This window comes from Protopterus annectens, chromosome 2.part2 (assembly GCF_019279795.1).
Source record: "Protopterus annectens isolate FY-2018-M chromosome 2.part2, PAN1.0, whole genome shotgun sequence".
NCBI lineage: Eukaryota > Metazoa > Chordata > Ceratodontiformes > Protopteridae > Protopterus > Protopterus annectens.
In genome coordinates, this window is record NC_056730.1 from 647,382,914 (window position 1) to 647,408,496 (window position 25,583).

At 43.1% G+C, this 25,583-nt stretch overlaps 1 protein-coding gene across 1 annotated transcript in view; it reads left to right on the forward strand.

Annotated features, from left to right (window-relative positions):
• The window catches only part of LOC122795753 (shootin-1-like), a 944,918-nt gene that overhangs the window by 586,585 nt on the left and 332,750 nt on the right, over nucleotides 1-25,583 (forward strand). Inside the window, exon 10 of the mRNA XM_044064066.1 lies at nucleotides 24,713-24,866. Coding sequence (XP_043920001.1) covers nucleotides 24,713-24,866 — 154 coding nt within the window. The remainder of the gene's footprint in view (nucleotides 1-24,712; nucleotides 24,867-25,583) is intronic.

Here is a 25,583-nt window from a genome sequence, read left to right on the forward strand (position 1 = left end):
TGTTTTTGTCCTCTACGATTAGTTCACCTGCAGTCATTTGTAAAACATACTTGAGCCATGGTGCATGTGTTAAGTACTGGGATCTGTAGTTTGTAAGACTAGATAGGTAAGGGTTCTAATGTCACGCCAGCCCACTTGTTGTGTATATGCATGTATGTGCATCTCCCTACAGAACAAGTGTGAATCCCACACTGACTTACAAACACAAGGCTTGTTTTTGTCCTCTATGATTAGTTCACCTGCCGTCATTTGTAAAACATACTTGAGCCATGGTGCATGTGTTAAGTACTGGGATCTGTAGTTTGTAAGACTAGATAGGTAAGGGTTCTAATGTCACGCCAGCCCACTTGTTGTGTACATGCATGTATGTGCATCTCCCTACAGAACAAGTGTGAATCCCACACTGACTTACAAACAGGCAAGGTTTTGTACTGTTTTGGGCCTAGCAGTTGATACAGGCCTCCAAACTCCTGTCCTCCACAAGGTCTGCTGATGTCATCTACCATAATATTACATAAAGCCATATTAATGTCAGACTTGAGCTGTGGCATAAGAGTTAAGTTCTGTGTTATATAGCCTATAAAGCTAGATAGGTATGGTTCTCATCTTACTATGGCCATCGTGGTGTGTATGCTATGCAGTGTTCTGTAAACAAAAATAGGGAGTGGTATTATTCACACTGGAGTCAAGTTGGCATGTGTCGATGTTAAAGCATTTTACATCAGTCTATGGGATCATAGGATCATTGGAAGTCAGTAGGTCCTAGGGCCCTTACAATCCTAGCCAAGTTCTGCCCATTATTTACATGATCAGGACCTATTGCCCCTGTTCAAGTGGAACACAGATTGAACCCCCCCTGGTTAATTTACAGTCACCCATGCAATTGTCCAGATTGCATCTGAAGAGGGCCAATGAGGTGCTCTGTTTGACATGAAGTGAGAGTCTGTTCGAAAGGTGTGTTAAATTCTGGTAGACAAATATATGCCTTCAGTAGGTTTTATTAATGTCACATACCAGGTTAAGGAGTTTAGAGTAATTAACCTATGTACCACTTGACTTACGGATATGCAGTATTTCCAATAAAGCAGGGTCAGATATTGTCTCATATGCAAGGCAGAGATCACCTCTGAGTAGTCTGTATGACACAGACTAAAGTGACAGTGATTTCAGATGATCTCCATAGGACAGATGGTGAATATTTGAATTTTCCTCACAAGCAGGTGCTTGGAAAGGTACATACCAAAGGGGGCATTGTACTCAATTATTGGCTTGATGAGGGAAGAGTACAGGGAGGTTATAACTTCTTCTTTTTCTGGAGACAATGCTCTCACTTATGACATGAGCAAAATAGAATGTCCTTATTACCATTGTAGAGACAGGGTGATCAAAGGTAAGGTAGCTGTCAACCTGTGTGCCCAGGTCTCTCACCCCTGAGTATGTACTTAAGGTGTTGCTATTGATGTGGTACTTAGCAGGAACATTGCTATTACCGAAAGGAATGATAATACATTTATTTACATTGAATTTAAGGCCATGACTTTGGCAACAATCATTTGTTCATGTCAGACCCTCTTGTAGGATATTGATATCATTTGTAGATTCTATGACCACTCCCAGTTTGCAGTCATCAGCAAACTTTGTCAGCCACAGACATTTAGTTTTTGCTTGTACTTCAGCAAAATAGATTTCAAACAATAGAGGACCCTGGACTGAACCCTGTGGAACACCACTGGCAACAGGTCTGCTACTGGAGGTCGATTCTCCTATTTTCTATCTGCCCCTAGTCAGTCTAGATTTGTCAAAGAGAATAATGCCTGTGAAACATTGTGGACTTTTCTGAGACGGTCACCAAGGACATGGACAAGGAGAAATCTGTACATACAGCCTTCCTAGATTTAGCCAAGGCATTTGACACTATCCCCCACTCAGGTTTCATTGACAAAATCACCCAGCTAGGTATCAACCCTTATATCATTAGATGGGTCACTAACTGGCTCACTGATAGAACCCATATAGTGAAAATAGTGAAATCCACCTCCAACAGCACACCTGTAACGAGTGTTGTTCCACAGGGATCTGTCTTGGCACCTCTACTGTTTGGAATGTAGTTTTCTGAAGTACAAGTTACAATTAAAGGTCTGTGACTGACAAAGTTTACTGATGACTGCAGATTGGGAACAGTCATAGAAGCTCCAGATGATGACAAGATCCTACAGGGAGGTCTTATGCACAGAAATGATTGATGCCTAACCCATGGCCTTAACCTCAATGCAAAAAGAACTGCATTAACATCCCTCTCAGTAAGTGCGATGTTCCTGCTAACTCACATATCAATACAAAGACTTACATATGCACTCACTGGTGAAAGACCTGGTCATACAGGTTAACAATAACCTTACCTTTGATCCCCATGCCTTCACAGTGGTAAAAAGGGCATTCTATATTGCTCATCTCATAAATAAGGCCATTGCACCCAGAGCAGTAAAAGTAGTTATAACTTCTCTGTACTCTTCCCTCATCAGGCCAATAATGGTATACAATATAATTTGTTGGTATACACCTTTCCAAGCACCTGCAGCAATTGGAGAGATCACAAAGGTTCCTCACAACGATAATTCAAGGTTTTCAGCATCTGTTCTATGTGGATTGTCTCACAGGCCCCTGCTCATAAATGTTTTATCTCCCAAAACCCTGATTACTCTTATCAAGGGTATCAGACCTTGTCAGAGAATTGGGATGCATGGCTAGGCATAACAAAGCCCTTGCCTTTGTCAGCCTAGTAAACACCTATGAACCTATGAACCCATGAACCTATATTGTATTACCTTTCCGATGACATTTCTCTTCTGTGTTGACATTCAATCCTGTGCTCTGACACTGAAGGGTTGATTGCAGATGTGTACCCATAGGTGTGTCCTACACAATCCTGAAAGTGAAATGTGAACATTTCCATGAGACTCATTTAATTGCGTGACTCCAGAGCCCTTACAACAGCATCCCTCATAATGTACACAATTTATTACGCTATACACATTATAAATGGCACAGTACAGTATCTGTAAATGACAAGTACAAGTATCATGTCAACAGCAACAATGAATAAAACTAATTCATACCAATGTAGATAGTCACCCCATGCATCAGACACATAGCTGTATTCCCCTGAATCCATGAGAAAGATGACAGGGATGAGGCACATGTATCATTATTTGCACAGGTGTTGTGTGGGGGTGCAGGAGGCCTAGGCAGACCCAACAGGTTGGCAAGTATGTGTGTGAGTCAGGAAGCAAGCAAGATGGACCATGGAAATGTTGCATGTGTGTCTGTATGTGCCCCCAATGTGATAGTGGTATGTGAGTGTCTGCAAGAACACAGCCAAGCTCAATGCTAGTCCTACATGTCTGTATGTTGGACAACTGTGAGCTGTGCGTTTTAGAGCTGACATTTTATCATCTCTGTACCTGGACATACTGGCACCTCCACGCCCAAGGTCAGATGCTGTGCCACTACCTGTGGGTGACTGTTGTCTGCTGGGTATGTGCCCTCCATGGGAATGCCCAAGACCATGAACCCATGCTTGCTATGTCCTGTTGTGGACAGCACACTCCCCTCTGGAGCACTGGATGTACTGCTACTACAAGAGTGTGTTTGCCTGTACTTCTGAGAAGTTCACCAGGAATTCTTCTGTGGCTGAGAGAGGTTGTTCTGCTGCATGACCACCACCAGTGACTTCACGATCCCTGGCCACAGCAGCTGCATATCTGTGTGTTGAGTATATCATGTCAGTGGCACAGTGTGGCACCTGTTCATATGTACAATTCTGGTGACCAATGGCATTAATGTTATATACCAGTTCATCCCACAAGGCTGCACTCTGTTGTCTGTTTGCCCTCCCTCTGGACAGCAGGACTTGGTAGTGTTGGTGCAAAGCCTCAATGATGAAGTAGTTTTCTGCTTCAGTAAAAGGTACCCTGTGTCTTGTATGCATGATATTTCCTGAAATACACATAAATGAGAACACATGCTAGGATCACATTCATGGGAGTACAGTATGTAGAGATATAGCAATAAAGGAGGGCAATCGGTATTCACTGCTTGATTACACATCTCATATTCAACAGTGTGCCAAACATGCAAAGGATGTGGATGCAACTAGGATAGTAGCAATAGTGACCTATTTCTGTTTGTGCCAAGACAGATACTGACATATGATCACACACCCAACACAGGAGTCCACAGTCCCCATAGCAGGACTCCCCCATATAATATATAAAAACAACAGTGCCAAACAAATAGCAGTGCACTATTACAACTACTATCAAAGGAAGTATCCAGGAGACGTGTAGCTGGTTAACACACAGCTCTACAACCTCTGTATGTGTAAAACTAGCTATAAAACTATATGCAGACAATAAAAGTGCTATAAATAACTCGTAAAAATAAGCAAAAAAACAGGATCCTTAATGTTATATATCACAGATCACTTGGCCTCAGTGCCCTTCCTCCGATTAGCTCAGTGTGAAATGGCAGAAACACTCACAAGTTAACTTCATAAGTAACAAAGTTGAAACCTGAAACGACTTTAAAAAAAAGCTTGAAAGAACCAATGAGGTGCTTACTTCAAGCCGTAGTCCAGGTAAGCCCAATCAGCCAATGAACATAAACAATTCACTCTCACTGAAATGCTATACTGGCTTTGGCTAAATTACGATGGCCTGGAAAAAGAAGTTATGTACCTACCATAACGTTCCATGCTAGTTGTCTTCTTCTCACCTTCTTTCTTGCTGGTTGGGTTTGGAGCCGATCCTCGGCTCTGACTCGGCCATCTTCAAAAGCTTGAGAGCTGCTTACTGGCTCAGGGCTCCCTATATCCCATGATAACTGGCGCTAGATACCCAGATCTCATTTAGTAAATCTAACTGCAGACATAATAATAAAGGAATCCTATCCTAGAATGCATAAATCCTACTGGAGAGACTACTAGTCAGAAAGGAATAGCCAGAGAAGACTCAGCCACTGAAAAATCAAGAGGAACTCTTCTCGGTCCACTAGGATAGGGGGATGGAGGGTGGGACGCAAGAAAAAAGGCGAGAAGAAGACAACTAACATGGAACGTTATGGTAGGTACATAACTTCTTTATGTTAATTGTCTATCTCGCCTTCATTCTTGTTGGTTGGAACAGCATCCCTAGCACCTAAAGTCCTGGGTGGCTCATCAGAAAAGACTCTTCAGAACAGTGGAACCCAAATCAGCTCTGCTCCTGAAAACCAAATCCAACTTGTAATGTGAAATGAAAGTATGTGGGTTGGCCCACGTAGCCACAGCACAAATAGATTCCATGGGCAACCTAGCCTGAAAGGCCACCGAAGTGGCTAAAGCTCTGGTGGAGTGACCTTTTGGTTTGACTGGCAATTCTTTATTCCTCAGCTGACATATGAATATGATGAAAGAAAGTTACTGTTTGTCGTTTTTGCATTTAAGTTACCTGTAACACATTGCACTTAAGTTACCTGGCACTTGCTCACTAAAGCAATTATATAAGTCAGCACTAAAAATTAAAAGCACTACACCCTCACTCCCCACTGGTCCTTGTTTTCAATTATAAAGGAATTCCCAATATTATTCTAGCATGTCCAAAGGTCAGTTGTCAATCTCCTGTCCGGTCCAGCTGGTGAATCTGGGAATCTTGAGGCAATGTTACAACTGCCTCATGTACACAGACAACCCTCTCCTCCTCCCAACAAATTCCAACACATGTGAGAGATGCAACCATATAGCCAAACTGGAGGCTAAGCTCTCTCAACTCAGTGCTGGCATAACCAGTCAGGAGGAGAAGGAAACCACACTCACTACAATTCCAGTCTCACATAGACCTACCACGACAGCAAACCAAACACATAATCACACAAAAACATACTCGGAGGCTCTAAATAAAGATCTGCCTAAGCAGCAGAGACCTCCAAAGCAGACACCCAAGCAACCGCTACCCCAAAACAAAACACGTGCAACACATATCTCACAAAGCCAGTGTGCCGAACAGTCACAGCTCTTAAGACTAAACAACACACCTGATACATTTGTAATAGGTGACTCTGTCGTCAGGCACACTGACGTCCCACTCACCAGGCTGAACAAGGAGAGGGTCACGGTGAGCAGCCTGTCGGGCGCTAGGATCCGCCACATAACACAAGCACTCAGGTCACTCCAAGGAAAGTACAAATATGACTCAGTCATTGTCCATGCTGGTGTGAATGACCTGAGACGTACCTCCCTGGACTACATGAAGAGAGACATAGAGGAGCTCTCTGAGCATGTAGCCCAGGCTGGTATGACCCTGACCTTGAGTAGCATCTTACCCTCACCAAGAATTATGCCACAATATGAAGACAAGATGATCAATTTCAACAATTGGCGTAAGTACTGGTGTCATTCAAAGGGGATCCAATGCCTGTCAGCTTGGGATGATCTGCTTGACAAGCCACGATGCTTCACTAGGGGATGGCTTGCACCTGTCACCCCTGGGCTTTCGGATATTGGCAAAGGCTCTTGCTACCCCCATTGTGCCTTTTTTAGGCAAGGCTCAAAAGACAAACCCACCTCCATAGGTATCACAAGGGATAAGAAACTAAGAGTAATGCTACTCAAAGCCAGAAGTCTAAACCTCAAGATGCATGCACTCGAAACTCTCCTTAGCATGGAGAACATCGATATCTGTGCAGTAACAGAAACCTGGTTCAGGGCTCCTGAGAGCACCCCAGCACTACCAGGTTATACTTCATACCATGCTTTTCGGCCCCAAAACTTGGACCGAACCACAAAAGGAGGGGGAGTATCGATATTCATCAAAGATACCCACACCTCCAGGTTGGTGGCAAAGCACGAAGCATCAGAGACTATCCATGTGCAACTAACAGTGGGTAAAACTGCCTTCCAGTTTATAGCCTGCTACAGACCACCCTCCCAAACCCAGGAACCCCACTCGGCCTTCCTGAGAACACTGGAAAATATGAAGGTCTCTCCAAACACCATTATATTGGGCGACCTCAACTACTCAAACATAGACATACTCTAGCTCCAACACCCTAGCCCAAAGGTTCCTAGAATTTATAAACTCAAATGCTATGGAACAACTTGTTACCACTCCCACAAGAGGGGAAAACATACTGGACCTGATCATCACCAACATGGGGACTCTATGCTCCAGACCAGAAGTGTATCCCTCACTGGTAAGATCAGACCATAAACTAATCTCACTGGATATTCACATCCCGACCCCACCCCCTGCCCAGAAAACCACAGTGAAAAATTTATCTAAAGCAAATTTCACACTCCTCAAAACCGAGGTGGAATCCTTCAAAGCCCCCGGGCCTGTGGAAAATACGGCTCAGACCGCAGAATCATTTATAAATGCATTCTATGAACACCTTCAGGAATGCATGGATCATGCAATCCCAAATAAAACCAAGACCCAATCCTCCAAAGGCAGATGTCCTGTCTGGTGGACCCCAGCCATAAACAAACTATACAATAGAAGGAGGAAGCTACTAAATGATAGAGCAAAATCCCAAAAAGGGAAGGCATCACTGATCAGTATTAACAAAAAACTACGGGCACTCATAAAATTGTCTAAGGCCAGCTTCGAGAGAAACATTGCACAGGACACTAAGGATAATCACAAGGCTTTCTTTAGTTATGTTAGGAACCTGGGTGGTAATTCCCAGATATGCTCAGAATTAGTCCAAAATGACAAAAAATACACAGAAACCACAGACATTGCCAACATCCTAGCTGACAGGTTCAGCGCAAACTTCTCCCCCCCTCCCCACCAAAAGGGCAAATATCTATCCCAGCAGAGTGCTGTCCCCCTGACATCTCAGATGCTCAGGTAAGAGCCGCCTCTCCAAAGCAAAAACACAGCATCAATGGGACCAGATGGTGTCCCGGCTGCCCTACATGAACTCCAAGAAGAGCTAAACCCAAACATAAAACTACTGTTCAATCTCAGCCTTACTACAGGATATGTGCCCAAAGAGTGGTGTACAGCAACAGTGGTCCCTCTCCATAAAGGTGGTGCCTCAACGGATCCTGGAATCTATTGCCCCATAAGCCTGACTAGCTTGGTCTGCAAAGCTATGGAAAGGATCATCATGGACCTCATAAATAAAGATATTGGGGACCTACAGACACTGGATCCTACCCAGTTCGGCTTTGTTAAAGGCAGATCCTGCCTCTTAAACCTGGTTGATTTCTTTGAAGCAGTCACCAAGGCCACTGACGAGGGGAAGGTGGTCCATACAGCCTACCTGGACCTCGCAAAAGCCTTTGATACAATACCCCACTCGGGCATTATAGATAAGCTCATCAGCTTAAATATAAACCTCTATGTCACTAGATGGATTGCAAACTGGCTCAAGAACATAATCCACAGGGTTAGAATTGCTGGAGCCATGTCAGACTCCAAACCAGTTACAAGTGGTGTCCCACAAGGCTCAGTCCTGGGACCTCTCTTGTTCGGTATATATTTCTCGGAGGTACAGGCCAACACGGAAGGACTGTGGCTGACCAAGTTCACAGATGACTGCAAACTGGGCGCCATAATCGACTCTCCAGCCGACACAAGCATCCTCCAAAAGGGCCTCATAGAAACAGACAACTGGTGCCAGAGTCATGGCCTCAAGCTAAATGCCAAAAAGTGTATAGTAATCCCCTTTGGCAAAAACAAAGTGCCCACAAATTACCACATAGGTAGTAATCCATTAAGTACGGAAGAAGTAATTAGGGACCTGGGGACCCAAGTTGATAGCAATCTCTCATTTGACAACCACATGGCCAAAGTGGTTAGACAAACATTTTATATAGCCCACCTAATCATGAAGGGATTCACATCTAGATCAGGGGAGGTCATCGTGCCTCTTTACTCATCCCTCATCAGGCCCATAATTAAGTACAATGCCCCTTTTGGGATGTACCTTACCAGACACCTGCAGCAACTGGAAAGACCCCAAAAGTACCTCACCAAGAGGATCAAAGGGCTCAAACAGATTCCATATGCTGCCCGGTTAAAGAAACTCCAGCTCTACTCAGTGGCATACCGCCTGTTCAGAGGCGATCTGTGCCTGACGTATAAAGCCATGACCAACCTGGAATTAATGGACATGCTGCACCTCAGAAAATCCAAATCCCATCAAGCTACATGCTCGAGAGACTTGAACCTCAGCACTGAAATAAATAGGACATGCTGGAAGGACAGATTCATAACCCAGAGGCTCCCTTCACTCTGGAATAAAATCCCAGTCCAGGTTAGGCAGAGTCCCTCATTGACTCTCTTCAAGAGGAATCTTAATGAGTGGATGAGAGATCGTAGGTTTACCCCAGGTATCACTTCTGTGTCACTGTTAGACAGTGGCACAGTATACTAACCTCGAAAAAAGGGCATAGTAAAATAAATTTAAAATGGGTGGTGAAAGCCAAACACATTCTGGCTAGGCTTATAAATGCCCTAGGGCAGATTGCCTAGTATGAACCTATGATAGAAGTCAACCACCTGGATAAGGTTACTTTGGAGACTGACCTTGTTTACTGACTGCATAAGACAGGAAAAGTTGGTCCGATTTTCTAATGTCCTTACTTCTATGCAAATAAAAGCGTAGCTGCCTGTGAACATCTAACTGATGCAACTTATATTCTGCCCTGTTGGAGTGGTTAGGAAAAAACACAGGAAGGTCTATGGACTGATTCAAGTTACTCTCAGAAGAGACCTTAGGAAGGAAGGAAGGATTAGTCCTAAGAGCAACCCTGTCATTGTGGAACACGAGGTATGTGGGACGAATGGAAAGAGCCTGGAGTTCCGAAACTCTTCTGGCTGAAGTAATAGCTACCAGAAAAAGGGTTTTCCAAGATAAGAACTTCAAGGAACAAGAAGCTGCAGGTTTGAAAGGGGGCAAAATTAGAGAAGCTAAAATCAAATTTAGATCCCACGGTGGTGGAGGATCTCTCACTGGGGGCCTGAGCAGAGTGGTTCCTTTAAGAAAGGATTTACATAGCTTATGAGACATGATATTGTTTTCCAACAGGCCAATGTGAAAATGTGAAATTGCAGCTAATTGAACTCTGATTGTAGCGGAAGCGGACCCAGCATGGAAGAGTTACGCAAGAAATTCCAAAATGTGGTGTACAGGGTCTGAAAAGGGGTCTATACTTTTAGCTTCTGCCCAGGAAGAAAAACGTTTCCACTTACTAGCATAAGTTTTTCTAGTCGTAGACTTGTGTGATGACAAAATGATTTCACACACAGAGGGGGAGATATCTGGAAGCCTGGCTAAAGTTGGAAGTGGAGCAACCAATCCATGAGCTGGAGAGAGCATAGGGATTGGTGCAGCCTGCCCGATTGATGAATCAGGAGGTCTGGAACTAGGTCCAGAGTCCAAGGCTGCTCAAGAAGATGGCGATGCAGGAATGGGAACCATATTTGTCAAGGCCAGTAAGGAGCAATGAGGATCATTTTGCAACCCAATACAGTAGCTTTCTGAATTAGCTTCGGAATTAGGGGAAAAGGAGGGAATGCATAAAGAAGTCCCTGAGGCCAATTGTGGACTAGAGCATCTCTAGGGGAATGCCTGGGAAGTGGAAGGAGAGAGAAAAAATTGCTGCATTTGCTGTTGAAGGGAGTTGCAAAAAGGTCGCAGCAAGGTTGGCCCCATTTGCGGAAGATTTGGTCCGCAACTACCTGGTTCAGAGACCACTCGTGAGGCATGAGAATTGCTCTGTTCAGCCTGTCTGCTATGACGTTAGACCTCCCAGGGATGTGCATTGCAATCAGAAACCATTGGGAAGAGATTGCCCACTGCCAGAGTCTGAGTGCTTCTCGACATAGGGGGTAGGACCTGGTTCCGCCCTGCTTGTTGATGTACCACACTACAGACATATTGTCTGTTTGAATTGCAATGGTCCCGGTAGGAAGAGAGTCCTGAAGAGCCTGCAATGCTAAGATCATGGCCCTCATCTCCAAGACATTTATGTGTAGATGGTACTCGTGAGGTTGCCAGGTGCCTTGGACTGTTCTGCCCTGATAATGCCCCCCCACCCGATCAGGGAGGCGTCCATGGTCACGTAGCAACTGGAGGGGGGACTACAAATGGTCTGCCTTGGGGCACTGATGTGGAGACCATCCACCACGCAAGGTGCTTCTTGCATGCTTGTGTGATCATAATCATGTAAGACATGGGAAGCTGCTGGAAGGACCATTGGGCGAAAAGAAGCCACTGGAGAATCCTCATGTGAAAACGAGCTAGAGGGACAAGTATGATCGCTGCTGCCATGAGACCCAGAGTTTGAAGGACAAACCTGGCTTGAATTCTTTTGCATGCTAATAAAATCTTCACATGCTGGCAAATCACTAATACCCTGTCTGGTGGGAGGCTTGCTGACATGTCTTTGGTATTTAAATTTGCGCCTGTAAAGGTGAGAGATTGACAGGGCCACAATGCAGACTTTTCAAAATTTATTGTGATACCTAGCCTGGAGCAAGTGTCGATAGTGCAGTCTCTGGCTCACAGAAGGTGATGCCTGGTGGTAGCATTGAGGAGCCAGTCGTCTAGATATGGAAACACCTGGAATCCTTGCCATCTCAGGTGAGCGGTAACTACAGCCATAAATTTAGTGAACACCCTGGGGGCTGTGGTGAGACCAAAGGGCAGAGCTCTGAACTGATAATGGCTGGCTCCCAGCTGGAAGCGAAGGAATCTTCTGGAGCGTCTGTCCATTTTGATGTGGTAGTACGCATCCTGAAGATCTATAGAGCACATCCAATTGTCCTGACCCAGGAAGGGCAAAATGGACTGTAGCGTGACCATCCGGAACTTCATTCTTTGTACAGACCTGTTCAATCCGCTGAGATCGAGAATGGGTCTCCAGTCCCCTGTCTTTTTTGGTACCAAAAAGAACCTTGAGTAAATTCCGGATCCTTGTTGGTCTGCAGGGACTTGCTGGATGGCCCTTTTTCTTAGCAGTTTTGAGACTTCTTGAACTGCTTGGTCCCTTAGATTGGGTGGAACGTCTGGAAGGAACTTGTTTGACCTTAAGGGGGTGCGAACATAGGGAATTCGGTAGCCTCCGGATATAACGGACTGTACCGTTTGTCTTGTGTTATGTCTTGCCAGGCTCTTGGGTACAGCGATAATCTTCCCCCGACTGCCTCCAGAGGTGGGCATCCGGGCAACCCTTCAGGGATGCTGGAAGGGCTTCTCAGAGAAGGATTCTCTGCTGCCCTGATTTTGCGGACCCCCTCTGCCACGAGGGTGGTGTCTATTATTGTTCCCTTCTCTGCCCCTGGATGGAAACTCACCACGTGTGTCCAGAAAGGCTCCCTGGGATTTCTGGAACCACATCTTTCCAATCTTCTGACCCTTGGGATATGGTCTGGAAGGAGTGGAAAAATGGACTCCTACAGCAGAGAGAGTCTTGCCTTCCTGCTCACACCTGGTAGTGGTATCCTTCACCTGTGATCCAAAGAGACAGGAACCATCAAAAGGGGTGTTGGTGAAAGACGCTCTGAAAGGTTCCGCAAAGTTACATAGCCGCATCCAAACTTGCCTCCTTAGGGCAACGCCTGTGCCTGCGGCTCAACTCGCACCATCGGCTGCATACGAAATGAGTCTCATGGAGGAGTTTACCACTGAATTAAGAGTCACCAGCTGGGAAGCTGCCTTAGCCTGGGCCCCCTCAGCTGATCGATCTTGGAGGGTATCTCCAAGCTCTTTTAGGAGATCCCTCTGACAACGGGTAAAGTGGCACAGGTAATTCAGGGACCTCATGGAAAAGGTCGCTGAAGAGAACATCCACTTCCCATATCTGTCCATCGTCCTGGACTCCTTGTTAGGGGGATGGACAGATGAAGAAGTTTCTGCCAACTCCTTCTTTGTGGCTGCCGCTACCACCATGGCATCAATGGGGGCACCTTTGGTCAAGAACTGTTTGTCCTGTGGTGCAGTAATGAATTTGGCAGGTCTTCTAGGGGTCGGTTCCACTGTGTCTGGAGCTGACCATGCCTTCCAAGCCACCACAGACATCAGTGGGTCGAAAGGCATAGACACCCAGGACGTGGAAGGTTGGGATCCAAACGCGTCCAGGAATACCGACTCATCCTTGGAAGGGCTTAGGGCAGTCCAGTTCCCCCTCTGCCTAAGTATCTCAAGGATGTCTGAAAAGGAGACATCTTCAGAGGGGGATCTTGGGGACCCTTCCGACTCCTCTAAGTCGGTATCTGATGTGACAGACTTGGTTTAGTCAACATGCTTCCTCTTGCATTTCTCTTGCGAGGTGGCTCCTCTGAATGATCAGGGGAGGGCTCAGAAGAGGAGGATACACCCAAAGGGGTGTCCTGGAGCACTGGATCCCCACACTTGGGGTCTGAAAGAGGGGCAGAGGCTGACTCAGGTACCCTAGGGGGAGGAGTCGATGGGGTCAATCGTGGGACTGACTCGGGGGCCAGTACACTCCTCATCACCTCGAAAGCATCCCTGCCCGGACGCAGAGAGGGCTCTGGTTCCGAAGAAGCCAGAACCCCTCTCTGCACCAAGGGGGACGGCTCCAAGGCAGATGTGGGAGCCAAGCTCACCTGAGCCGAAGCTCCAAGGGGGAGAGCGGGGTCGGACAACGGTCCGATGCCACTCGCCCCCTTGGAGGCAACGAGGGAGTCTCGGCACCCAGATCCCTCCAGGGACAGTACCATGGAAGGGATCGGAGCCGACGACGGAACCGAAGGAAAAGGTATCAGATCCGACAGTTCCACAACTTGAACCCTAACAAACTCCGGCTCCGAGCTCATAGGATGAGTCAGAGGAGGAATATCTACAGACATGGATGGAGCCGACACCTGATGTGGGGGGATGGACAACATTTTGGCTAGGGCCTGCGATTTTAGCAGCCTACTGACCACTCTTTCCAAGTCATGATCTGAAAGTCTTGAGGACCGAGAAGAGTGGGATGAGCGATGACTACGCTCCAACTGGAGCAGAGGCGATTTTTGGAGCCGAATGTATCGACTCCAGAAAAGGAGACCTGGATCTTTTTTGACTCTCAGACGGCTCCAAAGAACGTGTCGGAGCCGACTGGGAGGGAGGAACATCGTTTCCAGCCGGAGCTGAGATGTATGGTATGGCTTCACCCAACGACGGCTCTGAACTGGGAGCCAAAGGTTTAGGTGGCCTGGAAGATTTCACAGGCTGAGCCTTCACCGGTGAATCTTGGGGCTTAAAGAAACGCCTCAGGATCAATTTGTTTTTGTGCTCCTGCAGGACTCTTGGACTGAAAGCATGGCAAATCAAGCAAGAGTCCTGCAGGTGCACGGCGCCCAGACAATAAACACAAGAAGTGTGACCATCTGTCAGAGACATCTTCTGACAGCATGAGTCACACTTCTTGAATCCAGATGGCTTAGGATCCTTGGACATCCTGGAGGAAAACCAAGGACAAGAAACACACACAGAAATGTTAAAGTACTAACCACTAAAAATTGTAGACTACGGCTACCACAACCAAAAAGTACAAGCAGTCCTGCAAACACTATAGATGACTATCACTAAACACTAACAGTGATACTAAATACTATATATATATATATTTTTTTTTTTTTTTTTTTTTTTTTTTTTTTTTTTAAAGGAGATAGAGAGAAAAGGTTATCCTCTAACTAAAACGGAAAAACCTTTCTGAGGTAAGGAAAGGGAGAGAAGGGGGTAGGGTAAGCTCTCTAACTTAAACGAGTTTCTTGAGGAGAAGTAATCAGGATTTGGAGAAAACTAACTACAATACAACAGTTTTATCTAACAACTAATTCTGCACTAAAAACTAACAGTTTTGTGACAAGAAAAATACAATAATAATAAAGTTTTATATGACCTGAGCCAGTAGAACAACCTCGCAGCAGAAGCGGCAAATGAGATCTGGGTATCTAGTGCCAGGCATCATGGGATATAGGGGGCTTGAGCCAGTAAGCAGCTCTTGAGCTTTTGAAGATGGCCGAGTCGGAGCCGAGGATCGGCTCCGAACCCAACCAGCAAGAATGAAGGCAAGATAGACAACTTAACATCATGTGCTCAGACACACAGCCTCTACTAACAAACAACTAGGTCCAAAACACAAGCCTGAATATGGACAATACTACACTACCCACACTACTCAGGTAGAAAAAAACTGCAGAAATGTTTAAACAGATAAAGGAGCAAGGAGACTCCAGAGAATGCTTTTAACTGCAAACAAGTTATATGATATACTCCTTAGCAGGAAATCAGAACAAACAAACCCAACCAGATGCTTAACAATTGTAGAAAATTTATAGTTAATACCTCACACACAGTGAAATTAGCTAGAAAAGTATACGCAGACAATAAAAGTGCTATAAATAACTCGTACAAATAAGCAAAAAAACCAGGATCCTTAATGTTATGTATCACAGATCACTTGGCTAAGTGACCTTCCTCCTATTAGCTCAGTGTGAAATGGAATTAGTTATCTTTATACTATCAACTTGATTGCAAAGAGAATGTTGTAGATACTTTCTTCAGCTAACCAGTAGTCAATTGTATTTTTTTGACTATACCTCATCAAGTATCTTGTATACTTTGTAACTGCTATGTCTATAATTTTGTACTTGATTACTTTGTATTAATGAAGCTTTTCTCCCAAAGACTCCATTAAAATGGGCTCCTCATGGCCCAATGGACCATCCTGGTAAACAAACTGCAATAAATAAATCATCACCATCTTCTTTTGGCTGTTCCCGCTAGGGGTCGCCACAGCGGATCATCTGTTTCCATTTCTTCCTGTCCTCTGCATCATTCTCTTTCACACCAACCACCTGCATGTCCTGTCTCACCACATCCATAAACCTCATCTTAGGCCTTCCTCTTTTCCTCTTACCTGGCAGCTCCATCCTTAGCATCCTTTTCCCAATATACCCAGCATCCCTCTTCAGCACATGTCCAAACCAATGCAATCTTGCCTCTCTTGCTTTGTCTCCAAACTGTCCAACGTGAGCTGACCCTCTAATATACTGATTCCGAATCCTGTCCATCCTAGTCACACCCAGTGCAAATCTTAACATCTTTAACTCTGCCACATCCAGCTCTGACTCCTGCCTTTTCGACAATGCTACCGTCTCCAGCCCATATAACATAGCTGGTCTCACTACCCTCTTGTAGACCTTCCCTTTCACTCTTATCGGTACCCGTCTGTCACAAATCACTCCTGACACTCTTCTCCACCCATTCCACCCTGCATGTACTCTCTTCTTCACCTCTCTTCCACACTCACCATTACTCTGAACTGTTGATCCCAAGTACTTAAACTCATCCACCTTTACCAACTCTACTCCCTGCATCCTCACCATTCCTCTGCCCTCCCTCTCATTTACACACATATATTCTGTTTTAGCCCTGCTGACCTTCATTCCTCTCCTCTCTAAAGCATATCTCCACCTCTCCAGGGTCTCCTCAACCTTGTCCCTACTCTCACTACATATCACAATATCATCTGCAAACATCATAGTCCACGGGGCCTCCTGTCTAATCTCATCTGTCAACCTGTCCATCACCACTGCAAATAAGAAAGGGCTCAGAGCTGATCCTTGATGTAATCCCACCTCCACCTTAAACGTATCTCTCACTCCCACCGCAGTCCTCACCAATGTCACACTACCCTTGTACATATCCTGTACCACTCTTACATACTTCTCTGCCACTCCCGACTTCCTCATACAATACCACAACTCCTCTCTAGGCACCCTGTCATATGCTTTCTCTAAGTCCACAAAGACACAATGCAACTCCTTCTGACCTTCTATTTATTTCTAAAACAACACTCTTAGAGTAAATATTGCATCTGTAGTGCTCTTTCCTGGCATGAAACCATACTGCTGATCACTAATCATCACCTCCCTTCTTAACCTAGCTTCCACTACTCTTTCCCATAACTTCAAGCTGTGACTGATCAATTTTATCCCTCTGTAGTTACTGCAGCTCTGCACATCACCCTTATTCTTAAAGATAGGTACCAAAACACTTTTTCTCCACTCCTCAGGCATCCTCTGACTTTCCAAAATTTCATTAAACAATCGGTTAAAAATTCCACTGCCATTTCTCCTAAGCACCTCCATGCTTCCACTGGTATGTCATCTGGGTCAAGAGCCTTTCCATTCTTCATCCTCTTCATAGCTGTCCTTACTTCCTCCTTGCTAATCTGCTTCACTTCCTGATTCACTATCCCCAAGTCATCCAACCTTCTCTCTCTCTCATTCTCTTCATTCATCAGCCCTTCACAGTACTATTTCCATCTACTCAACACACTCTCCTCACTTGTGAGTACGTTTCCCTCACTGTCCTTTATCACCCTTACCTGCTCACATCTTTCCCAGCTCTGTCCCTCTGTCTAGCCAATCAGTACAGGTCCTTTTCTCCATCTTTAGTGTCTAATCTCTCATACAACTCTCTATATGCCTTACCCTTAGCCTTCGCTACCTCTCTCTTTGCCATGCGCCTCATCTCCTTATACTCATGTCTACTTTCTTCATCTCTTTGACAATCCCAATTCTTCTTCGCCAGGCTCTTCCTCTGTATACTCCCCTGTACTTCCTCATTCCACCACCATGTCTCCTTGTCCTCCTTCCTCTGTCCAGATGTCACACCAAGCACCTTCCTAGCAGTCTCCTTTACTAGCTCTGCTGTAGTTACCCAGCTATTTGGTAACTCTTCATTGCCCTCCAGTGCCTGTCTTAACTCTTCCCTGAAGTCCACCTCACAATCACCCTTTTTTAACTTCCACCATTTAATCCTTGGCACTGCTTTCACACTCTTCCTCTGCTTCTTGATCGCCAACATCATCCTGCAGACCACCATTCTATGCTGCTTAACTACACTTTCCCCAGTCACCACTTTACAGTCTCCAATCTCCTTCAGACTGGCCCTCCTACATAGGATATAATCCACCTGTGTGCATCTTCCTCCACTCTTGTACATCACCCTATGCTCCTCCCTCTTCTTAAAATACGTATTCACCACAGCCATGTCCATCCTTTTCGCAAAATCCACAATCATCTGACCTTCTGCATTCCTCTCCTTAACACCATACCTACCCATCACTTCCTCATCCCCTCTGTTCACTTCAACAACATACCCATTGAAGTCCGCTCCAATCACTAGTCTCTCACCCTTGGGTACACTCACCACCACTTCATCCAACTCACTCCAAAATTTTTCTTTCTCATCCATTGCACACCCAACTTGTGGAGCATATGCACTAACAACATTCATCATTACACCATCAATTTCAAGCTTCATAAACATCACTCTATCAGACACTCTCTTCACCTCCAAAACACTCTTGGCATACTGTTCTGTTAGGATAACCCCTACCCCATTTCTTCTGCCATCTACACCATGATAAAACAATTTGAACCCGCTTCCTATACACTTGGCTTTACTTCCCTTCCATCTGTCTCTTGCACGCACACTATATCAACCTTCCTTCTCTCCATCATATCAGCTAGCTCTCTCCCTATACCAGTCATACTGCCAACATTCAAAGTTCCTACCCTCAGTACTACACTCCTAACCTTCCTTCTCTCTTCCTGCCTTTGGGCATGCCTTCCCCCTCCTCTTCTTCTTCGGCCAACAGTAGCCCAATTTCCGCCAGCACCCTGTTGGCTAACAGTACTGGTGGCGGTCATTGTTAACCCGGGCCTCGACCAATCCGGTATGTAATTATGAAATGTTCTCCGCATCAGTAATTTTTGGCAGAGGTTTTACGCCGGATGCCCTTCCTGACGCAACCCTCCCCATTTATCCGGGCTTGGGACCGGCACAAAGAAATGCACTGGCTTGTGCATCCCCAGTAAATAAATAAATATGCTTTATAGAAAAAGCGTAAGAATGGTAATGCCAAGGCACATTTCCAAATGAATACCCTAACAGCATTTCTCCAGATGAGACCTTTCCACATGTAAGTATATAGATAAGAACTGTTGCTTGCTTGTCTTTATTTAGTAATAGACTAGAACAAATGACTGCCTGCTGTAATGTAACACTAAGTACACAATATTTGGAATTGAATTTATACAGTATGTATGAATTCTGTGTAAAATTTAGCACTAAAAATGGTGTATAAGGAATATCAGTTGTAATGCACTTATTTGAGGGAGATCTGTTTTCACTTTGAAATTAATGTATATAAACTATCTGTATTTTTGTAGGATTAAATTGGATCACAGTTTTGTATGTTTGCTACAAATGTATACAAGTAGTCCATCCATGCAAATTAACGTAAAACTGTATTTTACAAGTGATAATACTTTCTTCGCTTGAAATATAACTTGAATACTTCTGCAAAATGTCAAAACAATCCTGCATGTTGGTTCTATTAAAACTTTGTAAAGCATTGTGCATTCACTCTCAGGTCATAGTTGAAAAGGGTCCCATAACTAGTCCAGCCACCTGGTCAACAATAAATAAATAAATGAAAATAAAATAAAACCTCTATGTGAAATTGTTAAACAACAAAGCAAGTAACATACTTGGAAATGAGTTACTCCTTCTGCCCTGAATATTTTTCTCTCAAGGGAAATGTGAGCTGTCACTCCTGCCTCATTTAGAGCAGTCTTTCAGAGAGTCAGCCTTGTAATTTACACAGTCTTGACTGACTCTCATTTGTGTGCTCATTAGTGTGTGACTGCCCAATTGTTCCATGGAAGGACACATTGTGGGTAGACTGGGGATTTCACCTTTCCATATAATGGTGTGCCCTCAGAGTTGGTATATATAAGTAGCAGGGATGTGGGATGCAGCCCTGCACATCAAGGGGAGCAAAAGGCTTGCCCTCGGCAGGACTGTTTTTTTTCTTCCCCTAAATTTTTTTCTCCCTTATGCTCTTTACATCCTGGAGCTTTTTCTCATGTGTGACCGCTGCTGTGTGAAGCAATCATACAAGTTGAACATCTGTCAGGGATTCAGTCTGTCATTTAATGCCATTATATTTACAAAAGTTGTGCTGAAGGTCTAGGTTTTTTCTTTTTGTTTGCCTGGGGTTATTCACCATCTAAGCCAGAAGTCTATATCATGACCATCATTTACACAGCCATCTTTATGGGTTTCATAAGCTCTGCCATTTCTCTTTTGCACGTTCAGTGCCTCTCATGTGGTGACCATGCATTGGGCATTTGCAATGGTCTGTCAACCATTTCTTTGGATAATACAAATCATGAAGTAGAGCTGACCCTCTTGCAAATAGAGGTTATCTTTTCAGTTTCTGTTCTCTTGCAGGAAATATAATAGGAAATGTCCACCCCAAGACACTCAGCCCCAGGAGAAGTGAACAGGCAAATGCATTGTATGAGAATGTCTCTCTTCTATCTTCTTCTTCCATAGAGAGATCAGTCAAATATAACTTCCAGAATGGAAAATGTAGCCAATAATTTTGTCAAATATTCATTTGAGTAAGTTTTATTCTAAATTGTTTTTTTGTCTGTAGGAGATCGCTCATATCCATTCATGAAGACGGTTGTACCCCTAAGTCCTTGCTACTTATTATAATTAACTCAGGCACTTTAGAGTAGGAAAAAAAATCCTGTCACAGTGACTCATCACAACTGACTGAATCCCATCAGATATTTTGGCTTATTTACCAAAATTATCTACCAAAATCAGAACTTGATAGCATTTGCTTTTAGTCCTTCCTTTCTTACAACACTTTCCCAGGTCACTAATATTTAATTCTTCCTTCCTTCCTTAAAACACTTTCCCAGGTCACTAATATTTAATCTTTTTTAATTGCTTCGATATTATTATTATTATTATTATTATTATTATTATTATTATTAGTAGTAGTAGTAGTAGTAGTAGCAGTAACAGTATTAAATGCAAAGGTAAATAAAATTGTACAAAAGTGGAAAAGTGCAGTAAACGACATGCAAATTTAAAAAAGGGTAATGCAATAATAAATTAAGCAAGGAAAATTGAAATTTTCATATTGTTTGCCTGCACTGGAAGCATAGAAAAATAAAGCTCTAACTCTGACCTAGGACACCTGAGTTTGATTAATGTCTCAAGTGCTTGATGGTTTAGCAAGGTGAATGGGCATGCCTATCCTGGGGATGAGAGTGTGCCAAGCAGAGCTCTTGATAAGCTAGGTGAAGTCTGGAGTTCAGAGACTGAGAATACTGGACTTGGTATGTAGGATGACTGAGGTTATTGGCTGCTGTAAGGGCCTGGAGTGGTCGTTCTCTTATGCCCTTCCTCATCATCGATCCAGCCTAATACTTGATATCAGCATGCTAGAAGGTATTATAGAAAAGAAATGCCTCACCATGAAGCTGCAGAATTATGGTTCCATACATATCCTGTAACACTATGCAGTGCTTGGTGTTACATCCACTATAGCCTGGCATAGTGCTGGGGTCTCTACATGTACTTGCTCCCTTGATAAGGGGACCCTCCCAGTGAAGGTCATACTGGGGTGCGACCATGGTGTTGGGAGCTTTAGGTAATAAGGACCACTGGGTGTAGATGTTGGGAGGCCTACAGTCAGTGTCAGTGATGAGAAACCAAAAAGAAGAAAAAAAAATGCTGTATTGTTGTTCATGCTTAAAAGGCATCATCAACATTAAAGTATTATAAGATATGACATACATTTTTGTATACTGCAGACCCCATACTCTCTCAAAATATGAAGACAGAAGAAGCGATCAGCAGTCAAAATAATTAAGGACATACACCACAATACATTTGACAAACTGATGATGTGTCTTTGAAAAATCTTACCAAACTTGTATAGTATATTAAGAATTTGCAAAGGTTTTTGGATATGTTAGATCAATGTTGATATGAAGCTCTCATGTTTATTCAGGCTGAATATGATACAGTATTTGAGTAAATGTGATGAACTCAAAGGCAGACATCCAGTTTCAGTCCAAAGACATTTAATACAAATATCCATACTATCTGAGGAGTAAAAGTAACTATCAGTTTGAGTTTCTGTGAAACAAAGTTAATCAAAAATGATCTCCCAAGGAATATAAACCTACACCAAAGAGCTTTAACTTCACAAGGGGTATATTTAGTTGGGGGAAGCAATTAATCTCTCCAAACAAATGAAAAGTCAACGTACCCCATATACATCTTTTGGTGAAATAATTCAGCAAACCAGATTTAGTGAACTCTCTTTTGCTGAATCAGCCATCTGCAGGCGACTGCTCTTTCTGCTTTGGCTGTTTAGTTTTCATTCAGTGAAAGATCAAATATTTTTTACCTTTTTAAAATCCCTAATAATGTGGCATATGTATGTAGTGGCCTTAATGAAGACTATATTCTTATAATTTAGGCACATTCCAGTTTTCTCTGGGTGTGGTATGCATTATGCTAAATCATAAAATGGATGTAATGAAAGTTCACAAAAGGAATATTCTTATAAACGACCTGCCAGACTTCAATACACTGTACATCTTGACTGATTTTGCAAATCCTAGTTAAACTGAACTGCAATTTTCTTTCAATGCATTTGTTAACTGCTTATTAAATAACCTGCACCAACTGTGCCCCATTCTTTCCCTTGTTCCTGGAAGGGTTCTGTTTAAAACTAAATATGTTTTCAAAAAAGCGTCTTTCTAAATCACCAGCTTTATCTACATATGTAGGCAGGGGGATGATTAGCATGGGACACCGAAAATCAGAGTATATAAATCTATAAAGAGTAGGACTGCAGAATTTTCACTTAGTGATATTGCTTTCACTTAAACAGTACAATGGCAATCCTGTTAAATAAACTCTGTTGGTAAGCTTATTAATATTTTTCAATAAAATTCAAATGTTTTGAGAACTGTGCACCCTATTTGTTTTAAGCTGTTGTGTAGTGCAGTGCTATAGTGATTTGCTTGATTATTCAGTTGGGTTCTTGTCTGGGGATGTGTCTGTGCTTAGTCTGCACATCCTCCCTGTGTCCACATGAGATTTTGTTGGATACTTTTGTTACATCCCATGTGTATGCTGTAGATGAACAGGTGTGTGTGTGTGTGTGTGTGTGTGTGTGTGTGTGTGTGTGTGTGTGTGTGTGTACATCTGTGTGTGTGTGTGTGTATATGTTATATCTGTGTGAGTGTGTGTGTGTGTGTGTGTGTGTGTGTGTGTGTGTGTGTGTGTGTGTGTGTGTGTGTGTCCTCCAGTAGGGTCATACCCTGTTCAGGTTAATTCTCTTTGCATTATGACCACTTAGTGCTGGGAAAGGCAATGGTTCTATTGCTGCTTCTATTGGATTAAGTTGGTAATCAAAGAATGAATGAATTAATGGATGTAGAACTAGTGTGTTACAATTTTAGTATTGTAATTCAAAATTATTTCCAGTATATGTCTCATCTCATTACATTTATTTGTGCTCCATTATTTTATTTTATTTTATTTTATTTATTTGTTATCCAAGGTAGAACACTGATCGTACTGGTCCATTTTCAGACTCATCCCAGGAGAAAACAATAGACAGAAGATACCAAAGATGACATTTTCAAAGGATGCATGTATAGGGGTGTATAGTTAACAATGTTTTGTAAGCAAATTATTATCACTATGCCTAAATATACAACTATAACTTAAACAATAATTCATCTTCTCAGGACAGGGCACATATGACTTACAAAGACAACACCACCATCTCTCCATCAACCCACACCAAACTATTATGGTGTGGAGATGGACAACAATCTCAGGTTTGACACCCACATATCCCTTACAAAAAAGAAAGTTCATAAAAAAACTTGGTGCATTACATAGAAACACCTTCCTCACCAAAACAGCTAAAATCTCTATAGACAACTCTCAACTAATCTCCACCTTGCTCTATGCATCTCCCATACTAACAAACCTAAAGCAGTCAGACCTAAGCAAACTTGAGGCATGCTACAATAAAACAGCAAAATTTGCCACTGGAGCATCCTACCACAGCCACCACTGTGACTCCCTTAGAGAGCTAGGCTGGCTCGAACTCCCACAGCTCCTACACTTGAATCAACTCTCCTTCTCTTACAGGCTTGTAAACCACCCCCTCAATATCCCATCACTTCAAACACTTCCCCAACCTTACCACTCCTTCAGACCTTTAAGATCCAACAACAAGAATCTTCTCCAAATCACCAAAGCCAAAAACACAGCAGGAGAAGCTCCATTTTCCTGTGCCATATCCAAACTTTGGAACAAACTCCCCCCGCCATAACTACCCTACCCTCCTGCAGTCATTTCAAAACTGTCCTCAAATCACACATAAATAATCACTGGCTCTGTCCTTGCTCAAACCCCAACTAATCTGTCATCCTCATCCCCTCTGGTACTCCTTCCCTCCTCCATATATGAATTAATCAACTTTACCTCTATAAGCTGAATGCAATGTTAATCATCCTAGTTTATTATGCTCATACTAGTAATGTAGCCTATTATTACTGTGATAACATGAAATTGTTTTTATAATCTAATTTCATTTAATTATTGTCTACTTTTTACTAATTTCTCACATACTGTATGTATCACCTTTGTTATTGTACTTGAAATGTATGTCATAAACCCACTTTGGAGCTTTTCTTCCCGGGCCTCTGCTGAATCTTTCCCGGTAAACAAATGTAAATAAATAAATAATAAATGGTCAGTGCTTTTGCATGTGCAGTAATGTGTTACATTTTTGTGGCTTCAGATAAAACATCTTGAAATTCAACTGGAAGGAAAATCATTACAGAAAGAACTTGACAAAGTACAGAGCATGCTAAGCCTGGCAGAAGATGAAAATACAGATCTAAAGAAGCAGCTACTTGAAGCAGAGGAGAAGAACACCCAGCTAGAAACAGAAGGTATGTTCCTGAGTCATCCTTTGAGCAGCTGAAAAGTGAGCAATTACAAACAAATAATGCTACTGCTTTTAATATGTTACTTATAAATTCTTAGTGTTTTATTTTCATTCAGATTTTGGAAGTTAATGCTTCTCACCGTTAATTCATGCTTGAAATATGAAATGCTTTTACATGAACATTTGATATACTCCAGAACAACAGTCAATTGTTAATATCAAATATTAAAACAGAATATGTTTTGCATAGTATTTGCTTTCTTTGGTAGAAAATGTGTTGCTGTTGTTGCTAGAGATGAGATGTGTGATATACAGAAGCCTCTATTAGTCTTGAAAAGATAACAGCATAGCAAAAAAAAGCAAGCATATATTACTCTTGAAAAGGTAACAGCATTGTAAAGAAAATATTGCAGAAAAAAATTCATGGCTGAACAATACATTCAAGTCAGGGTGCCCCTGAATGATAGGGAAGCCCACAGTGTGAAACATCCTGGTAGTGTCAGCAGGATCTGCTAATTAAAGGACCACAAACAGTACTGGAATAATGCAGGAAAGTCTTCACAATTATCTACTGTATGTTCTGAGTAGCAAAAGCAGTAAGTAAATGTACAGTGTTGAAAAGTGCTTGTGGTAATTGTTTAATATTGAAACTGTAAGAGGTTATAGTCCTAGTATGAAATAATGAGTGGAAACTAGATTATATCATAAGTGAAATAAATTT